Source organism: Mus caroli, chromosome 7 (genome assembly GCF_900094665.2).
Source record: "Mus caroli chromosome 7, CAROLI_EIJ_v1.1, whole genome shotgun sequence".
Classification (NCBI taxonomy): Eukaryota; Metazoa; Chordata; class Mammalia; order Rodentia; family Muridae; genus Mus; species Mus caroli.
The window spans coordinates 26,452,307-26,474,090 of NC_034576.1; the positions used below are offsets into that span (position 1 = coordinate 26,452,307).

The following is a 21,784-nucleotide window of genomic DNA, read 5'->3' on the forward strand; positions in this document are numbered from 1 at the left end:
TCTCTCTCTCTCTCTCTCTCTCTCTCTCTCTCTCTCTCTCTCCCCTTCCCCTCTGGCTCTTTCTGCTTCGCCACTTCCCTGGCCTTGTTGCATGGGACCAGTGAACCTGCCCCCAATAATCTTGCCTTTATACTTTAATTTGGCTTGAATTGGCTTATTTTGTTGGCAGAGAAAACCTATCACGGTTAAGTGGTTAAGCATCTGACCATGTAATTGCCTCAGATCTTCTGTTTTTGTTTTTTGTACTACTGGGAATTGAAGTCAGGAACTTAATGCTTGCTAGGCAGGTGCTCTTACCACTGAGCCACACCCCCAGACCCTCACTGGGGGATTCTAGGCAGGACTCTACCACTGAGCTCTGTTCCCAGCCATGTCAATGCATTTCTTTCATTTTTTCTTTTGAGCCATGGGCTCACTAAATTTCTCAACCTAGTCTTGAACTGTGTAGCCCAGGCCAACTTTGAACAACTGGTACTCCTAATTAAACCTCTGAAATCGCTAGGATTACAGGTCTATGACATCAGATACAGCTTGCACCTCATTTTCTGCATTCACACAAATGCTAAGCCCTTTTGAAATGATTCCCATTCATGTATTTATTGACTTATTTATTCACACTCTCTCCCTCCCTTTTTTTCTCTTCCTTCTCCAGTGGCTGACATGGCCAAACTGGCCCAGGAGACTTTGGACTGCCACGCTGAGCTCCTGTGTGGTGGCTTGGGTGGTCCCAACAGAGAACGAGTTCTACAGCACCTCATCACTGGACATCCCCTGCTCATTCCGCATCCCAGGGCCTGGGAGGAAGTGGGGTAGGGGTGGTGAAGGGTAGCACCCAGGGCCATACCATAGTTTGGACCTTAACACCAGCTCTAGCTATGATGAGGATTTCAACCATGAGCCGTGTCAAAAGAAAGGCCATAAGGCCCACTGGGCAGTGAGTGCAGGTAGGTCGTCATCCCTACCCAGACCTTTGCCCTTGTATGCTGCTGCTCCCTAGAGATCTCCACCCATTATTAACCCCATTCACATTGTATCACTGAAGGTACTGGCCATGCACTGAGAGTATAAACAACAGCTTGGACCTCTTTCCCATACTTACTTAGCAAAAAACCCAGCAGGCATCAAGTCCATCAAATACCTGCCAATTAAGAGTTCCCTAAGCAGGCTCAGAGCACAGACTAGGGAATGAAGCGCTCCAGGAGCAGCCCAGCCTCTGCCTCTTCAGACTCTTTTTTTTTTTTTTTTTAAATTAGGTATTTTCCTCATTTACATTTCCAATGCTATCCCAAAAGTCCCCCATACCCTCCCCCCCCACTCCCCTACCCACCCACTCCCACTTTTTGGCCCTGGCGTTCCCCTGTACTGGGGCATATAAAGTTTGCAAGTCCAATGGGCCTCTCTTTCCACTGATGGCCGACTAGGCCATCTTTTGATACATATGCAGCTAGAGTCAAGAGCTCCGGGGTACTGGTTAGTTCATATTGTTGTTCCACCCTTTAGCTCCTTGGGTACTTTCTCTAGCTCCTCCATTGGGGGCCCTGTGATCCATCCAACAGCTGACTGTGAGCATCTACTTCTGTGTTTGCTAGGCCCCGGCGTAGTCTCACTAGAGACAGCTATATCTGGGTCCTTTCAGCAAAATCTTGCTAGTGAATGCGATGCTCTTCAGTCTCTTAATTCTGCCGAGGTTTCTTCCTCTCTCTGGGCTTGTTGCCCCTCTGGAAAGTAAGGAGTTAGGGAGGTGTATTAGCTTTTCTCACAGAAGCAACTTGAGAGGTTTCTGCGGCTCACGGCTCAGGAGATGCCTCATTGGGGGGAGAAACATGGCAGTTGATGGCTCTGCCAATGATGGCAGGAGCCTGGGGCACATACGGCTCCCTAGTTGTTGGGAGACCAGGAAGCGGGGAGCTCCACCCTGAAATGTAGTTTGCATTTGTACTTCAGCCCCACCACAGTGATGGAGCTCCTCCAGCAAGGTTCCACCAGCTGGAGAATAGCACCACAGATTGCAGGCCAGGGCCCCAGCACTTAAACCTAAGAGGGCATTGCACAGACAAACAGTAATGGAGGCAACACTGCCTCCTATAGCCAGCACTGGCTCCACAGAACACGGGTGATTCTGCGTGCATCTCTGACCAGCACTAACATCATCTCACCTGCCTGGAAGGAGGGCGGGTTGTGTGCATCAGGCCAGGCCTCCAGATGTGTGTCTGGCCTTAACTGGTTCTCTGTGAGGAGGACTTTGTGGGGCAGCTGGAGGTGTTGGGTTTTTTTTTTTTTTTTCCTTAGAATGCTATCTCCATCTTCAATGTGCCATGGGAGGCAGGACTTCAAATACCCAAGGCATGGAAGCAGAGGCCTTGCTGTGTACCCACAGAGCCCTACTAACCTTGTGGTAGCTAGGCAGCAGCTGACTGTAACCGAGGCAACTCACATTCTCTTCCTGTCCCCCAGGGGTCCTGATAGGTGTGCAGAATGTGCCAAGCCCCGGCTACATTGAAGACTCTGAGTTACCAGGCCTCTTCCACCCAGTGCCTGGTGCACCCCACCAACCACCATCCTTCCCAGAGGAAAGCTCCCCAGGTGCCATCTTCCTTCTCTCCAAGCAGGGCAAGAGTTGGCATTACCAGCTGTGGGACTACAGCCAAGTCCGGGATAGCAACCTGCAGCTGACAGACTTCTCACCTGCAAGGGCTGCCGATGGACAGGTGTACGTGGTACCTGCTGGTGGGGTAGAGGCTGGCCTCTGTGGCCAGGCCCTGCTGCTCAGACCACAGGAGGGGAGCCATTAGCTGGGGCTGGGACACCTGCATTGAACTTAACTCTATCAACATTAGAATGCTCAGCTTCTTCCCCTAATGTGACATTTTCAGTCCAGTTAGTTTCATTTGATGATAGTATCTGGAAGGCCGCCTGCCCGGAAATCTTTCACTAGATCACCCCACATATGGAGTCACAAGCTTGACCACTCCACAGTCTAAACTAGTTACCTTCAGAACCAAGCATTCCTTTGATAAGGGAGACTTGGTTTTGAGGAGGGTTTCTGTTTTTTAAAGCATGGTCTCTGCCTTGCAGGTGGTAGCACATACTTCTAAACCCAGCACTCGAAGGTGCAGCAGCGGCTCTCAACCTGTGGGCCATGCAGCCGTACCTGTACTACTGTTTCTTCCACCCCTTCAACCTCCTAATGGTAGACAGGAGAGAAAAGGATGGAGGGGAAGGGGCCAGCATTATCCTTCAACTACTTGCTGCTGATGGGGCGTCAAGTTCCTTGGGGGAAGTTTGATCTTTGCTGTCAGGATATCTAATGTCTTCTTCCTCCTTTTTCTTTTCCCTTAAGATTTATTTATTTATTCATTTCATGTATGTGAGTAAACTGTAGCTGTCTTCAGAGACACCAGAAGATGGCATTGGATCCTATTACAGATGGTTATGAGCCACTATGTGGTTGCTGGGAATTGAACTCAGGTCCTCTGGAAGAGCAGTCAGTGCTCTTAAATGCTAAGCCATCTTTTCAGCCTCCCTAAATTTATTCCTTTTTTGTTTTGTTTTGTTGCTTTTTGTTTTTTTGAGACGGGGTTTCTCTGTGTAGCCCTGGCTGTCCTGGAACTCACTCTATAGACCAGGCTGGCCTCGAACTCAGAAATCCGCCTGCCTCTGCCTCCCGAGTGCTGAGATTAAAGGCGCCTAATTTATTCTTGTTTCTTCTTTGTTCACAACTACTTAACAAACCACAACCAACAACCCCTCCACTCCCAGGAGCCTGGACATTTATTTATATAACATCTGAAAAGCCCCCAGAATTCCCAAGGTCACAGTCTCAAACTATCTGCAGATGGCAAAATCACACCCCTGCTACAGCATGAAGCAAATCCTAGCTGCTGTGGACAGCCTGAAGCAGCCCATATTTCACACCTGGAATTAAAATGAAAACATACTCCCATAATATTTCTATGTTTTTCAAAGAAATCAAAATTTTTGCTACAGAGTCGTGACCCCTTGGGTGTCAAAAGACCCTTTCACAGGGATTGCCTAAGACCATCAGAAAAAATATATATTTACTTTATGATTCATAATAGTAGCAAGATTATAAAGTAATGATGAAAATAACTTTATGGTTTGGGGTCACCACAACATAAGGTTATTATTCAAGGGTTGCAGCATTACAAAGGTTGAGAACCACTGACATAGAGGTAGCAGATCTGTGAGTTTGGAACCAGCCTGGTCTACATAGCAACATCTAAGCCAGCCAGGGCTACATAGTGAGAACCTGTCTCAAAAGCAAAACAGCAGTCTTACTATGTAGCCCTAGATGGCCTAGAACTCCCTATGCAGTAGGCCAGGTTGGCCTTTGCTTCCTGTGTCCTGGGATTAAAGGCCTGTTCCTACATGCCTAGCCTAGAAGGCTCTTGGTAGTAACTCAGACCCTAGTCGTGGCCCTCCCACCTGAATGTGACGTCCATTGGTCTTTCTTTGGGGGAATTGTTAAAGACACTGTCAGTTCACAGAGCGCCTCCAAGAGCCTGAACCCCCTCCTTGTCCTCATCCCCAAGTTTGTTCACAGAACAGGAATTAACCCAACTTCCTTCTCCTTGGCACACTCAGACTACCTCGTCTACCTGAGCACCGTGCTGGCCTTTCAGATACTGAGCCTGAGGTGCCAACGACAGCCTTGAGCTGAATGATGATCACTCTCCTTGAGCTGCCAAGATGGCTTAATGGGTAAAGGTGCTTGTCAAGCCAGATGACCCAGGGCCCCGAGTGACAGAACAAGAACCGATCCCCACAGGCTGCCCTCTCACCTCCATTTGCTTGCTGTGATACATGCACATTCACAAAATTCAAATGTAATAAAAAAGATGTTTTAAACCTTACTCCCCCAACTTCTCCATCTTAGCTCCAATATCATTTCCTCTTCAAAGAGCTCCTGGGATGCCTCCCTTCCACACAGTGATGAGGAGAGGAATACGATGTTTGTTTGGTTCTTTTTTTTTTTTTTTTTTTTTTTTTAAGACAGATTTTGTCATGTTTGTTATGCAGTCCAGGTTAACCTTGAACATGCTACATCCTGTCCAAAGCTGCGATGGTGGTGCAGGCCTGTAACCCCAGCATTTGGAGCACAGAAACCAGCTATAGTTCATGCTCATCATCAACTCCATGACAAGTGCAGGGCCAACTTGAACTATGTAAGACTCTTACATAGGCAGTGCGTGTGCCTCTTCTAGTGCATCAACTCTTCAGGACTGTACAGAAAGTGACAGGCACCCAGGACACCTGCTCAGAAGGGGGCAAACAAGTACAAATCTTTTGTGTGTGTTTCAAAACTATTTCTCTGTGTAGTCCTGGTTATCCTAGAACTCGTTCTTAGACCAGGCTGGCCTTGAACTCAGAGATCTCTGCCTCCTTCTATCCCACCGCCCAAGTTAAAAGAATGTGCCGCCACTGCCCCACCACTCAGTGATAATCTTTTTTTTTTTTTTTAAGATTTATTTATTTATTATATGTAAGTACACTGTAGCTGTCTTCAGACACTCCAGAAAAGGGCGCCAGATCTCATTACGGATGGTTGTTAGCCACCATGTGGTTGCTGGGATTTGAACTCTGGACCTTTGGAAGAGCAATCAGGTGCTCTTACCCACTGAGCCATCTCACCAGCCCAATCTTTTTTTTTTTTTTTTTAAAAAAACTCTAAAAAACAAAAAATAATGGCATTTCTGAGTTTTGAATGAGAGGTGAACCTCCCCCAGCCTGCTCACTCTCCCAAGGTAATTGATACCCCAGCATAGAAGTCCAGACTGTGACTCTCAGATGCCAAGAAAATACCCACAATGTTGATTTTGTCCTGTTTATTGGGGTGCCACTGTAGGCCGGAGGCACAGTAAAGTCATTTTGCCTCAATTCCCTGACACCACCACCCCAGCTAACTACCACGTATATAAATATATATATATATATACATATAAAGTCTGTCAGTAGAAAAGGAAGACGTGTTGGCCTTGGCAGACCTTAGGGCTTCAGCTTAGAGAAGAGGTAGGTTCCTTGCCAAGCCCATCCATATGGGCCAGGAAGCCAAGGTTCTGGAGCAGTGCTGGAGCACAGAACACATTGTTTCTCCCCCACCCCAGAGTTCTAGAGTCTTTGGTTAGAATCATGTAGTCCATGGTTAGGGCCAGTAGCCACACCCCTTGTGCTTCTGAGCAACCTGGCACTTCATTCTGCGTGTGATAGGGCACTTATACAGTGAAGCAAGGCTGTCTGGTTCCCAAGGAGAAGCCTCCTCCCCTGCCTCAGAAACTCCTTCCTGTCACTGGATTCTGCTGGGACAAGAGCCGGGGTGTCAGGGCCAGGAGGAAGAAGTCCTGAGGCTGGAGCTGGTGCACCAAGGAAGGAAGATGGATGGTCACAGTGCTGGTACAGATGGATATGGCTGTGGCCTGGGTCTGCAGTAGCTCGGAGTCCACAGAGGAACAGAAGGGATCCTTCCCCGCCCTGGCAGGGAGGAGGGCAAGCTGGCCCTGTGCAGAAGTACTAGGCCTCCGGTAGCATCAGCAAGCGTCCCAGGATGACATCCTCCTCTCAGCCCCAGGATGGGGATCTCACTGGCCCAGGTGGACAAGTAGCTCCTGCAGGTCTTCACAAATGATGCCTGGTCCTCTGGGAAACAAAAGCCAACCCTTTGGCTCTAGGCTCAAAAGAGCTGACTCAGGGAAGAGCTGCTTCTTCAGCTGTGGCCTCTGGTACTCCCTTAGAGGCATTCCTAGCTGGTCAGGATGCCCCGTTCATGTTCTGCTAACTATGCCTCCCACTTGTCTTGTTTCCCATATCGTAAGGGTGCTGCCAGGGACCCGCAAGCCCCTCAGAATACACTGATCTGGTGACACTTTGAAGCACCTCATCTTCCGTCAGCAGCCTCAGGCCGGACAACATCTTAGGACTCTTCTAGCCAGACACATGCTATCCTGCAAGTGAGCCTAGCAGTGGCAGATGACGTCAGCTCTGGGCCAGCCCCTGAAGGAGGCAGATCAAATTGTCCAGACCCCAGAGGTAGCCGTCCTCACGGTTGCCCTCTGTCCAAGGCAGCCTGTGACTGAGCATCTGGTGGTCAGGCAGGGCCATTGTCTTGCCGAAGTCAATCATCCAGACCTTGGCCAGGCCAGTGTGGTCATGCACAAAGAGAAGGGAACTGCCCACTACCTGCAGCGGAGAGTGAGAGAAAAGCAGTTAGAGAAAGGAGCAAGCACTAGCTAATGTATTTCCCGGTGAGCAGTAAACAGGGTGGTAAGACAGCAGAAACTCTGGAATGAGGCTACCCAAGTTCAAATCCTGACTCTGATTCTACATAAACAAACAGAATAATTGTACAATTATACATAATGGGCATAAAGCATTTCAAATGGTTCCTGAAACACAACAAATACACAATGAATGTTACAATGTGCGTGTGTGTCCATGCATGAGTATACCCAAAGGATGGCCCAGAGACTCCAATAACCTAAGGAATTAAGCAGGAGTTCACAGGGGAACTACACCCCTAGCCCCTGTCACCTTCACTTTCACTTTACTTCATTTCTTTGACAGGGTCTTAGTCCCAGATGTCCCTGAGCGACCTAGACAGCCCAGGATGTCCTTGAACTCCCGATCGTCCTGCCTCTATAGTGTCCTGCATGGTTTATTCGTGTTAACAAGGTCTCCTCCTACAGGCCAGGCTGGCCTACCTCCCAGCCTTCCTGCTTTTTTTTCCTCTTCCTCCTCCTCCTCCTCCTCTTCCTCCAGTGTGAGCCACCAGCACACTGGGCTATTCGCTGTCATCATTTTTTAATCTACTGCACAAGCTCAAATGTAGTCCCAGCCTTGACCGAGTCGGTGAACTCAGACTGGACAGCAGACCTGGAGAACTTTGCTAGATTAAGACAGTAGTTTCTTAGGCGTACTGGACTGTGGCTGATGATGTTAGACAAGTCGCTTCCTTCCTCTGGCCTTGGTGTCCTGTCTGTACAATGGGGAAGTGGGTAACCCCCTACCTCCTGGAGTCACCAGAAGAACCCTACAAGCCACAGGCTCCTCAAGTGCCTCCCAGCATCTGCCTTGAAGTCCTCCTTAGTGGGTGCTGTTAGTGGAACTTCTATTTACTTGTTTGAGAGACGGCCATTGCTGAGCAGGTGTAGTGCATCTACAATCCAAGCACTGGGGAGGCAGATGAAGGACAGCCACAAGCTTGAGGTAAGCCTGGGCTGCACAGTGAGTTCTGGGCCTGCCGAAGCTAACAGAGTAAACTTGCCTCAAAACAAAGTCACTAAGCCAGCCACGGTGATACACGCCTTTAATCCCAGCACACATAGGCAGGTGAATGTATATGAGCTCAAGGCTAGCCTGGGCTACAAAGTGAACATATGGGCTAGTGAGATGAAAGGCACTTGCCACCAAACCTGATGACCTAAGCTAAGTTTGATTCCTGGGACCCACACAGTGGCGAGAAGATTCTCCCATGGGCTGTCCTCTAACCTCCAGGTACCTGTCTGGACTGCTAGACCTTGTGAGCCTTAACCTGAAGCAGGAGAATTAAAGTCCAAGGCCTGTAGCCTAGACTACAGAGTGAGCTCTTGAGTGTGGAGAGCTTTTGGGGCAGCTTCTAGAAATTTGGCAGGAATTTGACACTGGGCTAGGACATGGAAGTAAGCTCAGGCAGGAATCTGATTTGGGGCTAGAACAAAGAATTAGGCTTTAGGCAAGAATTTGACTTTGGGCTAGGACTGGTAAGTAGGCTCAGACATCTTGGTTATCCTGATGAGCCTCTAGAAACGGTGACCACAGGGCTTTGTTACCTTGCTTGTTGCTTAACCTGTAGCTGACCTTATTATCTGCATGTAATTAAAATGCTATAAAAGCAGACTAAGAAAAAATAAACCTGCTTCAGCCTCAGAACTGCCTGAGGTCATGCTACAGTGTTGTCTAGTTGTCTTTTTCTTTTTAATCCTCGATCCCCCCACCCCACCCATTGACTGACTGAGCTGGCTTGGTCACTTAAGTAGCATGGGCAACTTAAATTCCTGTCTCAAAATAAAAACCTACAGAGGTTAACCTGGTCTATATCATGAGTTTCAGACAAACCAAAGATACACAGTAAGACCTGTCTAAAAAAATAAAAGGTGAAAAGTTGGGGCTATAGCTCAGTCAGTGGAGTGTCTGCCTATAAGCATGTAACACACAGCCAGGAAGTAGAGGTAGGATGATCAAAAGTCCAATGTCATCCTCAGCTACCTAGCAAATTCCAGGTCAGACTGGGCCACATGAGACCACCCCCTTTTTTAATTTTATGTATATGAGTTCACTGTAGCTGTCTTCAGACACACCAGAAGAGATCCCATTACAGATGGTTGTGAGCCACCATGTGGTTGCTGGGAATTGAACTCAGGACCTTTAGAAGAGCAGTCAGTGCTCTTAAATGCTGAACCATCTCGCTAGCCCCAAGACCCTGCCTTTAATAAAACTCGCAGGGTGTGAGGAAGGAATGTAGTTCAGTGGCAGAGTACTTGCCTGGCAGACATGAGATCCTGAGTTCAAATCCCCTACCAAACAGAAAAAAGACAGACACCAGCCAGTTGTAAGACTCTGTTAACATAAGGCAAGCATCCAGTTGTCAAGGGAAACTGCAAATGCCTACTCCTGTGTATTTTAAATGGAGGTAAGACACTAGGCAGGCAAAACCAAACAGGAGAGGAGAGACCTCTACTCCCACATAAAACCTGAAGATAGAGGGACAACGGTGACATTTGACCAAAGCAAACAAGAGAATGACAGCTGGCACTCTGATGGTTTCCTGTGGGCTGGGCTCTCATCTATTAGTGGATTTATTAACCTTCACCCATGCCCACATGGCTGCTGCTGTCAAACTACAGGTGCCAGAGACCTGGGGCCTCCCAGGATGGCTGCCTGGACGGAGGAGGCTAAGGAGAAGCACAGCTGGGATTGAGACGTGTACAGCTTGAACAGCAAGACTTTCAGCTCAGCTTCCTAGAAAAGTCAGACGCCACTGAGAGAAAGGGCCAGGGCTGAGGGGCAGAGGGTGGGGGCCTGAAGAAAAGACAGTATGACACGTCACTTATGTGACTTGCAAACAGCCTTAGATGATCCAAGTCTCCTGAGAGAGAGAGGGTGACAGCAAGCATAGAATCCTAGCAACTGTGATGGCTGAGGCAGGAGGATCAGGACTTCTAGGCCAGCCTAGGCTACATGAAATCCACAAAACAAAAAATCCTGTGGTGCTGTGCCCCATGGCACAGTGGGTGGGGCACTTGCTGCCATGCCTGATGACCTGAGTTTCATCTCATAGACTCACATGTTAGAAGGAGAAAACAGGCTCTCTCATGGGGTCCTCTGTGTTCTGTGTGTACAAGTCCACACCCATTACAAATAAATAACAATATAAAACAAAACATGAGGGGAAAAAAAACAATTTGAGAGACAGGCTAGGAGCAGAAAGGAAAAGGCAAGAACCACCCACCCGGGCGGGCGGTACTTAAGAGACACATCATTACAGTCATAAACTAATTCTAAGAACCTAGTCACTGTGAATGCCTCTGTGCACCCTAAAGGTCGATTTCCAATGACCTCCAATCCTCCGCAGTCCTGGGAATGGAGTGCCACCACCTTTGCCCTTGTCTGAGCAGATGAAACCAGCTGGGTCCAGCAGGCTGGGTGTGGTGGTGTTCCCTGTAATCCCAGCATGCTAGAGGCTAAGGTAGGAAGACTGTATGAGGCCACCCTAGACTACATGGGACTGGGTGTCAAAAAAAAAAAAAAAAAAGAAAACACATGCCTCTCTCACAAAGAAAAAACAAAGATGGGGCGTGCTCAGCACAGTGAATGAGAGACCCTGGTTTTGAATCCCAGCCCTGGAAATAAAAAAACCTGAGACCCAAGAAGGCAAGTCCAAGGTCAAAGCCAGAGGCAGCCTCCCTCCTCCCAGACCATCTATCTGGCTTGAATCCATGCTCCCACTTCCTCCTTTCCTGCATCCCCTTTTAAGTCCTACACTGAAGCCCACATACACCTATTGGTATCCAGGACTCGCACCTCATGGGTCTTGAAGAAGGGAGAATTTTCCAGAGTCTCTCGGAGGTCTTCCAGTCGCGCCACGTACTTTCTCTGAGTGAGAGAGAGAGTCTCTCATTAGCACAGAAACACAGCAAGACCTCACCCTGACCCCTAGACAGACAGTCAAGACAAAATAAAAAGAACCAAGGAATGGTGGGAAGAGGTAGTACTGCGGTGGAGCCAGTAAGGCGGTACCAACAAAAGTGAGACAGGTCACATGAATCCATCCCCGCCCATCCCCATAGCTCCCCCATGAGAGGCAGTCAGTTTCCCCTTCCCCTGAGCTGGGCCTTGGTCTGTTCTGCCCAACAGAATGTTGCCATGCTGTGCCTGCACACCAGGAGGCCTTGGACCTAAACTTGCCATCCTGTTCCCATGGTGAGAACAACACAGGCTAGCCTGCTGTATGAACAGACAGACACCCAAGTCCTGAACAAGGCTGTGAACCAAGGTAGACACAAAGGTTATTCTTAGCCAAGCTACCAGCTGATGGCAGACTGTGAGCAAAGCTGGCCAGGATCAGCCCAGCCTGGCACAGCCCAACTCGAGGAAGCCAGCCTCAGAAGAAACAATAAATGGTGGCTGTCTCTAGCTACTTCATAGGATTCAGGTGTTCTACTTACTAGGATTCCAAGGTCTCCACTCACAAAGTCTTCTAACACCTTTGTCACCTGCTCCAGAGCCTGTGTCTTCTTAAAGTTGGTGTTGCAGGTCCCATCAGCCTTCTGCAAAGCAAGATGGGAAGTGCTGTGGGGAGTGCTAGTTCACCTCCAACACTGGGCAACCCCAGGGCCCTCCTGCTGAGTCCCACTCAGGGAAACAGTCCACCTGCCTAGCCCAACTCAACCCAGCCCCCTGTCACACTTTTACCTAAGCTGTCCTTCCACAACTAACAACATAATCATGGCTGAGTCCATCCAGCAAAACGGGCTGTTGGGGGCCAGGATCTGGCTCCAGCCATGATTCAGTCTAATGGTGTGGGCTTAAGCAAGTCTGTCTCTTTTTGAGACAGGGTCCCATTTATCTGAGGCTCACCAAAAATTCACTACATAGCTAAGGCTGGCCGTGAACTCTTGATCCTTCTGCCTCTATTTCCCAAATGCATTACCTCACTCAATGTAAAAAAGTCCTATCCCCTGCCTCAGCCTCAGATGCCTCATCTGGAAAATGGAAACCATGTGTGGATCTACCACTTAGAGCTGGTGTGTGGGTTGCCTGAGGCTGGGCATGTGGTTCTTTGCGCTTAAGCTGAATTCAAACTCCTGGTCTCCTGCTTCAACCTCCCAAGTGCTAGGATTTCAGACATAAGCCTCCACACCAGGCTATTTAAACTTATTGACTATGTGATTAATTATTCAAACAGATGTGGGGTGGGGATACTGTACCAATGGTCTCCCTCATATATGCTAGGTAAGTCCTCTATTGCTATAGTACAGCTCTGATCTTTATTTAGGTTTTATTATTTGTTTGTTTAGTGCTACTGAGAATTGAACCTGAAGCCTCACACATGTTCAGCAAGCTCTGTAACACTGAGCTACATCTCCCAGGACTCACTCCCCCGCCACCCCAACCCCACCCCACCCCGAGACAAGGTATCTCTAAGTTGCCCAGGCTGGTCCTGAACTCATTCTGTAACTCAAATTGAATCTGCAGTCCTCATGGGGATGAAAGATCTAAGCTACCACATCCAGCTTTTCTAAGTATTTTATTTACAAAATAAAATAAAATTTACAAAATAAAAACTTAAAAGATCCTTCCAGCTATTATACTCCATGATGGAGGGAGGAGGACCAGGTGTGGGAGGCCAGGGAGGCTGGGACAGACAAAAGGCAGGGCTTAGGAAAAAGAAGATGGTACATGAAGATGTTATAGTAGACAGACAAGCCTTGCCTCTGCTAGATGCAGGAGTGAGAAGCCTTCCCCAGACCAGGCAGGCTATCTGGACTCGGCAAACATGGGTCTGCTTCCTTCCAGCACCCCTGACACAAATACCCTATAAGAAGCCAGTCCACCGCTCCAGGACCAGAACTCTTGAGTGTCAAACAGACTGCCTAGCTCCTAGCTCTCACCTTGATGCCTTCAATCCGGAAGCCCAGCGTGGAAGTTGAACTCAGGGTCTCCCTCCACTGCATGTATCGGGGCTTCGTGATGGCACCCTGAGCATGCTCTTCTGGGGTGGGAGCCCCGGGGTCCACTGCCACCATCTTCTCATACATATCCTTCCGGGGCTTGGGTCGTTCCCTGGCCTTCACCAGCTCCTCTTCCAGGTAGGTCCTGAGCACAGGATAGACCAAAGGCAACCATTTAGCACAGAGCTGGAGGGCTCAAACTTCCTGATAGGAAGAAATATTTTGCTGCGAGTAGAGGCACAAGCATTTGATCCCAGCATTGGCAGGCAGAGGCTGGTGGATCTCCCTCTGTGAGTTCAAAGTTAGCCAGAGTTACACATAGGTAGACTGTCTCAAAACAAAAACCCAGTAAACTATAAAAGTTTAAACAATAAATTTATAGAAGAAAACAAGAGAATAGTTTCATGATATTACAGTAAGCAAAGACATTTTTTTCTTTCTTTCTCTAGATAGGGTTTTGTTTTGTTTTGTTTTGTTTTGTTTTTATGTAGACATGGCTGTCCTGAAACTCACTCAGTAGACCTTGACCTCAGAGATTCTCTTGACTCTACCTCCCTAGTGCTGAGATTAAAGGCATACGCCACCACATCCCGGCTAAGATTTTTTTCAAACACAAGGCCATTAATAACAACAGTAATAGGCAAACAATGTTTGACAAAATAGAAAGTACTTCAGCTTATTGGTGTTTGGCCACTACTTATCCAGGGGCTGGAGAGATGGCTTAGTGGTTAAGAGCACTGTCTGCTCTTTCAGATGATCTAAGTTCGTTCCAATCCCAGCATCATAAAGTGACTCACAAGTGTCTGTAACTATAGTCCCAAGGATTCTAACACTCTATTCTGGCTTCCTCAGGCATCAGGTTCACAAATATATGTGCAGGCACAAAATTTGCACACATAACTTAAAAAAAAAATTCCTAGGACCCACATAGTAGTTTACAAATGTCTACAATTCCACTTCCAGAGGATCTAATGCCCTCTTCTGGACTCCTTGGGCACTAAAGACACACGTGGTACCCTGACATGCATCAGGCAAAACACCCCTACACACAGAATAAACAAATAAATAAAAGGAAATAAAACTTGGAACTAAAGGTGCTTCTGACTTTGAAGTTTTCAGATTTTAGAATTATTGAAAGCTTCCAGTTTCACAGTAAATTTTGAATTTCAGGTTTCTAAAAACATGTATGTGGTTATTTATTGGCGGAGGAAACATGCTTACGAAGAGGTAAGGGACAGCCTGCAGCAGTCGGTCCCTGTACACCATATGGGGTCACAGGGGTGTACTCAGGTTGGGCTTTTATCCAGTGAGCTGTCTCACCAGCCCCAGATTTTTAAATTTTATTGAACTTTGAGACAAGGTCCCACTATGTAGCCCTTCCACCCACATCTGGAACTCACTATATAGACCAGGCTGGCCTCAAATTCATAAAGATCCAACTGCCTCTGCCTCCTGAGAGCTAAAAATAAAGGTAAGACTTATTTATTTTTACTTATTTCAGTTCATTATATGCGTGAATCTGTGTGGATATATGGACATCGTATTGTACATAAAGGAGCCCTTGGAGGCCAGCAGCAGGCATTAGATTCCCTCAGATCTGGGGTTACGAGCTGCTATGATCACCACATGGGTGCTGGGAACCCAATCCAGGTCCTCTGGAAGAGCAGCCAGTACCTATAACCAATAAGCCACCTCTCCAGGCCCAGAGTTATTTTCAAAGAGGAAACAATGTTGGTTTATTAAGAGAAAGCAAGGCACCCCCCCCCCACCCCGCCCTGTGACTGGGAGAGGCTCCAAGAGTGGAAAATACCAGCTTTTGTACTAGAGTGGTTTAACGGAATTAAGAGAGTGAAATGGCAAATGCAAGTAAGAGAAATGAATTAGAAAATATACACATATCACTGTGTGTGTGTGTGTGTGTGTAGTAAAACAAAGGGTTTATATCCAGAATATTTAAACAACTAATAAGAGAGAGAGAGAGAGAGAGAGAGAGAGAGATTAGAGTATGATGCTATACATTTACAACGCTTAGGAGGCACAGGCAGGAAGGCTAGCTGGGTCTATATGTTGAATTCTATGCCAATCATGGCTGTACAACAGACACTGTCTCAAAAACAAAAGTTTAAAAAAAAATAAGAAAAGAATTAAATTAAATTTAAAAAAAAATATATATATATATATGCATATACACATACATAAACAAACAGACCAACTACATCCCAGGGAAGTGGATGTAGTTTAGTGAATATGGCTTGTCCCAAGTGCACAATGCCCTACATTCAACTCCCAGCACCAACATAATAAAATAAAAGACAGTATTGACTAAGTAAACACCAACTAAAGTGAGTCCTTAAGTCTAGGAACTAAAAATTAAATACATAAAACTTATTTTGAGGCTGGGAATGTGGCTCATTTGGCAAGTCTGCCACCTGCCTAGCATGCACAAAGCCCTCGAGGTTTGATCTTCAGCATAAAGCACATATGGGGCCACAGATCTGTAATCTTAGCACTTGGGAGCTGGAGGATGGAAGATCTGAAACTCAAGGCTATGCTTGGCTGCATGACCAGGTTGAGGGCAGCTACAGGAGATACTCTAATTAATTAATTAATTAAACAAACACAACAAAACCCCATTACATTTGTAACAGAATGATTTAAATTAATGAAACAGGTAATATCAAGATAGAGCCAAGAATACCAAGAAGGAACAGAAGCAGGCCGGCGCACCTGGAACCCTCATGGACCACTGGCAGGCACACACACTAATGCAGCTTCTCTGAATTCACTAGGCCCTAGTTTCAAAACCATTCACCACTTACCCGGGCTGCCCCACAGCTGCCCCAATCCTACCTGCTGCCCATCTTGCAGTCCATGATAGAGGGGCCTTCAAAGTCTGCCAGGAGATCTTCCATCTGGTTGAAGGCCTGGCCATCCCGCTGCACCATGCCATAATAAGCAGGCACAAAAGGCCGCAGGGGGTCTCCCATCAGCAGCTCCAGGCTGCGCTGCTCACACTGACAGAAACGTTTCAGAATCCGACCATCCTCACCGGCCTGGAAGTTCCCTGTGGTAAGCAAGAGCAAGGAGCGGTCAGAGCCTGACCTGACACCGGCTATTTCCCTCATGCATCAGACAGCAGCCACTGCCATTCTATCCAACAGTGCTGTCCACTGTCCCCAGCAATGCTGTCTCTCCCTCCCTCTCTGTGGTGTTGCTCTGAGACAGGGTATCTTGTTTGTTTGTTTTGAGACAGGTGGTCTTAAACTCATAAAATCCTGCCTGCCACCCAGTGCTGGGGTAAGGTCATGGGCTCCCATGCATAGCTCACTCCTGGCTTTAAACTGGCCTATCTCTACTCTGTGTCCATACATGGTCCTGTATACAGCACAGTAGTCCAGTATGCGTTTGTAATTTAAAAAATATTTACTTTTAATTGTGTGTGTGTGTGTGTGTGTGTGTGTGTGTGTGTTAACAGAGGCCAGAAGAAGTCATCGGGTCCCCTAGAGCTGGATTTATAGGCCATTAAGAGCTGCCCAACATGGATGCTGGGCACCAGACTTGGCCATTCTGAAAGAACAATGCATGCTCTTCACTACTGAACCATCTTGTCAGGCACGTTTTTGCTATTCCGTGAGAACCTGAGCATGACGTGACTGAGGTTGCAAGTGTGCCAGGACCACCCTGTGACGGTAGCTCTCCCTTCAACGCAGACATGGATTCTGGGGACTCAGCTCAGGCTGTCCGGCTTACTCAGCTAGCTATCTCGGGAGGCCTGTTTTGTAACTTTAATGGGTGTTCTTGTCCTCTGAGGTAACCGTGACATATTAGTTAACAGCATAACTCTCCTCATATGATTCCCCAGGGGACAGCCACTTAGCTCTATTCAAATTAATTTTTGCTAGAAACAGTATCTTCAGCCTATGGTTCCAGAAATTAGAAGGTTTAGGCAGGAGGACAGACACAAGTTTGAGCCCAGTCCAAGACACACAGTGAATTCAAGGCAAACTGGATTGGATTATATGGCAACACTCTGGGTATTAAAAAAATAAATAAATTCATAATTCTAACATTATCTGGAGCACGTGCATGGCTAAGATAAGAGTTCCAAACTTTTGCTTTTTTTTTTTCCCTTAGGCAAAAGGATAGTTTTGCTTTGCTTTGCTTTGTTGACATAAGGTTTTGCTATGTAGCCCAGGCTGGTCTCAAAATTGACAATCCCCCTTGCCTCAGCCTTCTTTTTTTCTTTTTCTTTTTGGTTTTTCGAGACAGGGTTTCTCTGTGTAGCCCTGGCTGTCCTGGAACTCACTCTGTAGACCAGGCTGGCCTCGAACTCAGAACTCAGGCTGCCTCTGCCTCCCGACTGCTGGGATTAAAGGTGTGCGCCACCACGCCAGGTTTCTGCCTCAGCCTTCTAAGTGCTGGGACTATAAATATGTGCCAAACCAGGCTTGGTGGTGCAATCCTTTAACCCCAGCATTTAGGAAGCAGAGACAGGAATGTGCACTCTTTTTGAGTCCAGTCAGGGCTACACAGTAGACCCTGCCTCAAACAAACAAGCAAGTAATAAAATAGGTGGCCATGTCCAGCTTTCAGCTTACATTCTTCAAAGATGGTGGCAACAGTGTTTTCTGTTCTACCTAAGATCTTGCTGGGTGATGAGACACACACAAAGGTCATACGGTAAGCCCTGTTTTTCTTCCAAATGAGTCACAGGACAAAACCATTTGGCTTTGGTTTGCAAGGGTCTGCCACGTGGGAGACACAGGAAAGCCCAGGGATTGGTCGCTGTGTTTCTCAACAGCCTGTCCCACTCTCTCAATGTTTTGCTCTCAATTCTTCAGTTACTCCTGCAAGGACAGCCGGGCAGTGGTGGCACACGCCTTTAATCCCAGCACTCGGGAGGCAGAGGCAGGCAGATTTCTGAGTTCGAGGCCAGCCTGGTCTACAGAGTGAGTTCCAGCACAGGGCTACACAGAGAAACCCTGTTTCGAAAAAAAAAAAAAACAGCAACGGAAAACAACAACAACAACAACAACAACAACAACAACAAAACCCCCACAAAACCAACCAACCAAACAAACAAAATAATCCTGCAAGGGCAGTATCTATATTAATGTGGGGAAGGAACTGAATCCCAGCCAGTCTAGGGTCACCCATAAGTAAGTAGGATGTGAAGCAGTACCCACCCACTCCAAAGCTGACACTCAACCAACAGACAAGGCCTAGCCAAGCATGATAGTGCAGCAGCCTTTGATCCCAGCACTCAGAGGGCAGAGACAGGTGGATCTTTGTGAATTCAAGGCCAGCCTGGTCTACAAAGTGAGTTCTAGGCCAGCAAGGACTATATGGAGCCTATCTCAAAATAAATAAATAAAATAATTACTAGGCCTAAATGTTTTTCATAGGCAGTGAGACGAGACAGAGCAGGGCTTTCGTAGCCCCTACACCAAGCCCTGCCGATCTGTTGGCCAAGGCCCCCAAGCTCACCAGCGTGTCCGGAAAGCTGGACCCAGGGGTAGTAGTGTTTATGGAAGGAGACAACGAAGGGCGAGTACTTCAGAACGGTCTTCAGCTTCTTCCAGGGCTTGCTCTGTAGGGAGGGTGAGCATGAGGAATGGATCAAGACCAGGGAATCACTATCCTGGAGGTTTCCGAGGATCAGGGTCCCCCAGTGGAGGCGATGCAACCCCACCTAGTCCAATGATGATGTGGCTACTTCGTAGGGGAAGAGGCTGTCTCGCACTTTCTTTGTTCTGTCTCTGTGTCTTTGTCACAGGAGGAAGGATAGGCTAAATTTTGTTACCAAAATTCAGTATATACCCTAAAACCCATAGTCACAAAGCACAGAAGCCAAACCTCCTGCTTCAATAAGGTCAGGTCTGGGGCAAACCATAGAGACAGAGTGGAGGAATGGAGGCAGACCAGAGAGACAGAGGCCTGACAAAGGTGATGGAGACTGAGAGAGTGCAGGTTGCCGAGCAAGCGCTCTGGCTCGTCCCCCTCCCTGACAGCTCTGTGCCCTCTTGACCTGAGGTTATTGACTTGCTATGCCAGTGGACTGTGACTGGAAGCGGAAGCGGCAGACCTGTTCAGAAGCTCCCTTTTCAGCCCCCTGTGGGGGGGGGGGGGGCAGAAATGGGCGGGCCTTGGTCCCTAAAGGGGAGAGCACAGAGCAGTGCTCATGTAGTATGAGCAAAACTTTCACTGTTGCTCCAAGTCATTTGTATTTGGGGACAATTTATTGTACAGCAGATTTTTTAAACTTAGATTTATTTATATGTATCAAGATTTTGCATATATGCATGTACATGTATGCATGCCTAGGGCCCACTGAGGTCAGAAGGAAGCACTGGCTCCCTGGAAACTGGAGTTTATGGGTGGCTGTGCACCATCATGTGGGTGCTGGGAACCAAATCCAGGTCCTCTGTTAAGAACAAGCGACCTGAGCCCTGAGCCATCTCTCCAGCCCCATCTAGCAGACCTTCATCTACTGTGACTAACAAGGAGAAAAAGAAAACTTAAAAGAAACACTGAGGGCCTAGAGAGACAGCTGAGAGGTTAAATATGCACTGCTCTCGCAAAGGACCCCAGTTACCCACATTTGGTACCCCCTGGGGCAGTTTACAGTTGCCTATAATTCCTGCTCCAGAGGACCCAACACCCTTTTCCGGTCTCCATAGGTATGAGACTGGTATGCAACCCCTACCCCTACACACATATGAACATCATTTAAAAAAATAAGAAGTCAGGCTGGAGAGATAGCTCAGAAGTTAAGAGCACTGACTGCTCTTCCAGAGGTCCTGAGTTCAATTCGCAGCAACCACATGGTGGCTCACAACCATCTGTATCGGGTCTGATGCCTTCTTCTGGTGTGTCTGAAGACAGCTACAATGTATTCATCATATAAAATAAGTAAATAGAAAAATTTTTTAAAAAATATAAATAAAAAGTCTTATGCAGGGCATTGTGGCGCACATCTTTGATCCCAGCACTCAGGAGGCAGAGGCAGGTATAGATCTCTATGAATTCATGGCCAGCCTGCTCTATCTAGCGCCCACATAGCTGGTCACAGTGATATAGTAAGACCCTGCCTCATAAATAAATAAATAAATAAATAAATAAATAAATAAATAGATAGATCTAAATGTTTGGTTGGTTGGTTGGGTTTTTTGAGACAGGGTTTCTCCTTGTAATTCTGGCTGTCCTGGAACTCAGATATCCGACTGCCTCTGCCTTCTGAGTGCTGGGATTAAAGGTGTGCACCACCCCATAAAATCTTAATTAAAAAAAGGAAAAGAAAAAATATGGAAAGCCAGGCATCTGTAACAAAAATTAAGGCCAAGATGGTAGGATGGTTCAAGGGGTAGAAGTGCTTGCTACCAAATTGAAGACTTGAGTTCAATCCCCTGAACCCACACGGTGGAAGGGGAGAGCCAACTCCCAGAAGCTGCCATTGGGCTTGAACACAGTGAATGTTAAAAGGCTACTGAATGAAGAACAGCAGAAAGAAAAGGAGAGATGGAAGAGTTGGGGTAGAGGGAGAGGGAGGGGGGGGGGTGTAACAGAAAACCAGAGAAGGGCTGGGGCACAGCTCGGCAAAAGTGTGAGGGCACAGTGGCACAGGCTCTGGTCCTGATGCCAGCACTGTACAGAAGGAAACAAATACAGAGCAGAGTGTAATCACGCTGCTTCACATCTGACTCAGGCGCATGTGCGTGTCTACACACACACTCCCATCCCAGGCACAGGGTGGCCCTTAGCATGAACTGGGAGAGTAGGTCCTATGCAGAGAAGGAAGCTGTGTGCTCACCCAGGGTCAAGGGCACGTTTTCTCCCAGCTCCCCAGAAGACAGCAAACTGGAGGGAGCCAGATGCTAAGCAGGCGTCAGGGTGTTGGACGGCATGGGATCAGGAAGGGCTATTTTCTCCCATGGGGAGGAGATGATTAATCAGGGTTCCTGTTTACTAAGCACCTGGAACATTCCAGGCACCCTGACAAAGACTCTGTGTGCCATACCCTATTTAATCCTAAAAACAGCCCCAGGAAGATGGCTGGCTGTGTCACAGGGGAGGAAACAGACTCAGGAGGGGAAGCCACTGGCAAAATATCACCAGGCACAGTGCCGGGTTTCTGGTTCTGGGGTTTCTGACCCCATTGCCCTGGAGCATTCCAGCTGGACTGAAGCTTATGCAGGGAGAGGGACTTGCTGGGCTACAAGTTATGTCTTAGTACCTGGTCTGATATAGAAGGTGTCCCCAAAACACTGGTTACTTGACACTGTCTTTTATTATCATAAACACCAGTCCCCACATCTCTCTTGTTCGTCAATACTGAAGATGGCACCCCATACCTCCAGCACGCTAGATAAGCTCAGCACAAGTGCTCTACCACAGAGCCACGCCCTCAGCCCCTCCTGGGGGATTCTAGGCAGGGGCTCTACCACAGAGCCACGCCCTCAGCCCCTCCTGGGGGATTCTAGGCAGGGGCTCTACCACTGAGCCACGCCCCCAGCCCCTCCTGGGGGATTCTAGGCAGGGGCTCTACCACTGAGCCACGCCCC

General features: G+C 47.8%; 2 protein-coding genes and 1 long non-coding RNA gene across 6 annotated transcripts in view; 2 read left to right on the forward strand and 1 right to left on the reverse strand.

The window, feature by feature from the left end:
• The window catches only part of C7H19orf54 (chromosome 7 C19orf54 homolog), a 10,391-nt gene extending 5,519 nt beyond the window's left edge, over positions 1-4,872 (forward strand). For 2 of the 4 annotated variants that reach the window (XM_021168258.2, XM_021168259.2), the window contains exons 5-7: positions 653-782; positions 874-944; positions 2,455-3,328. In XM_021168258.2, the coding sequence (XP_021023917.1) occupies positions 653-782; positions 874-944; positions 2,455-2,792 (539 nt within the window). In that variant the 3' untranslated portion in view covers positions 2,793-3,328. Of the gene's footprint in view, positions 1-652; positions 783-873; positions 945-2,454; positions 4,237-4,605 lie in introns of those variants that run through there. The other 2 variants (XM_021168260.2, XM_029480075.1) reach the window with 2 other exon arrangements.
• A 1,113-nt stretch (positions 4,873-5,985) lies between these two features.
• LOC110298384 lies at positions 5,986-8,942 on the forward strand. Its single transcript, XR_002378366.2, has 2 exons — positions 5,986-6,411; positions 6,831-8,942. It is a non-coding gene; the product is annotated as an uncharacterized LOC110298384 (long non-coding RNA).
• The window catches only part of Itpkc (inositol-trisphosphate 3-kinase C), a 21,583-nt gene continuing 6,781 nt past the window's right edge, over positions 6,983-21,784 (reverse strand). Inside the window, exons 2-7 of the mRNA XM_021167597.2 lie at positions 18,711-18,813; positions 16,074-16,287; positions 13,164-13,368; positions 11,718-11,819; positions 11,074-11,145; positions 6,983-7,194 (exon numbers count right to left, since the gene is read on the reverse strand). Of these exons, the coding sequence (XP_021023256.1) occupies positions 6,991-7,194; positions 11,074-11,145; positions 11,718-11,819; positions 13,164-13,368; positions 16,074-16,287; positions 18,711-18,813 (900 nt within the window). The 3' untranslated portion in view covers positions 6,983-6,990. The remainder of the gene's footprint in view (positions 7,195-11,073; positions 11,146-11,717; positions 11,820-13,163; positions 13,369-16,073; positions 16,288-18,710; positions 18,814-21,784) is intronic.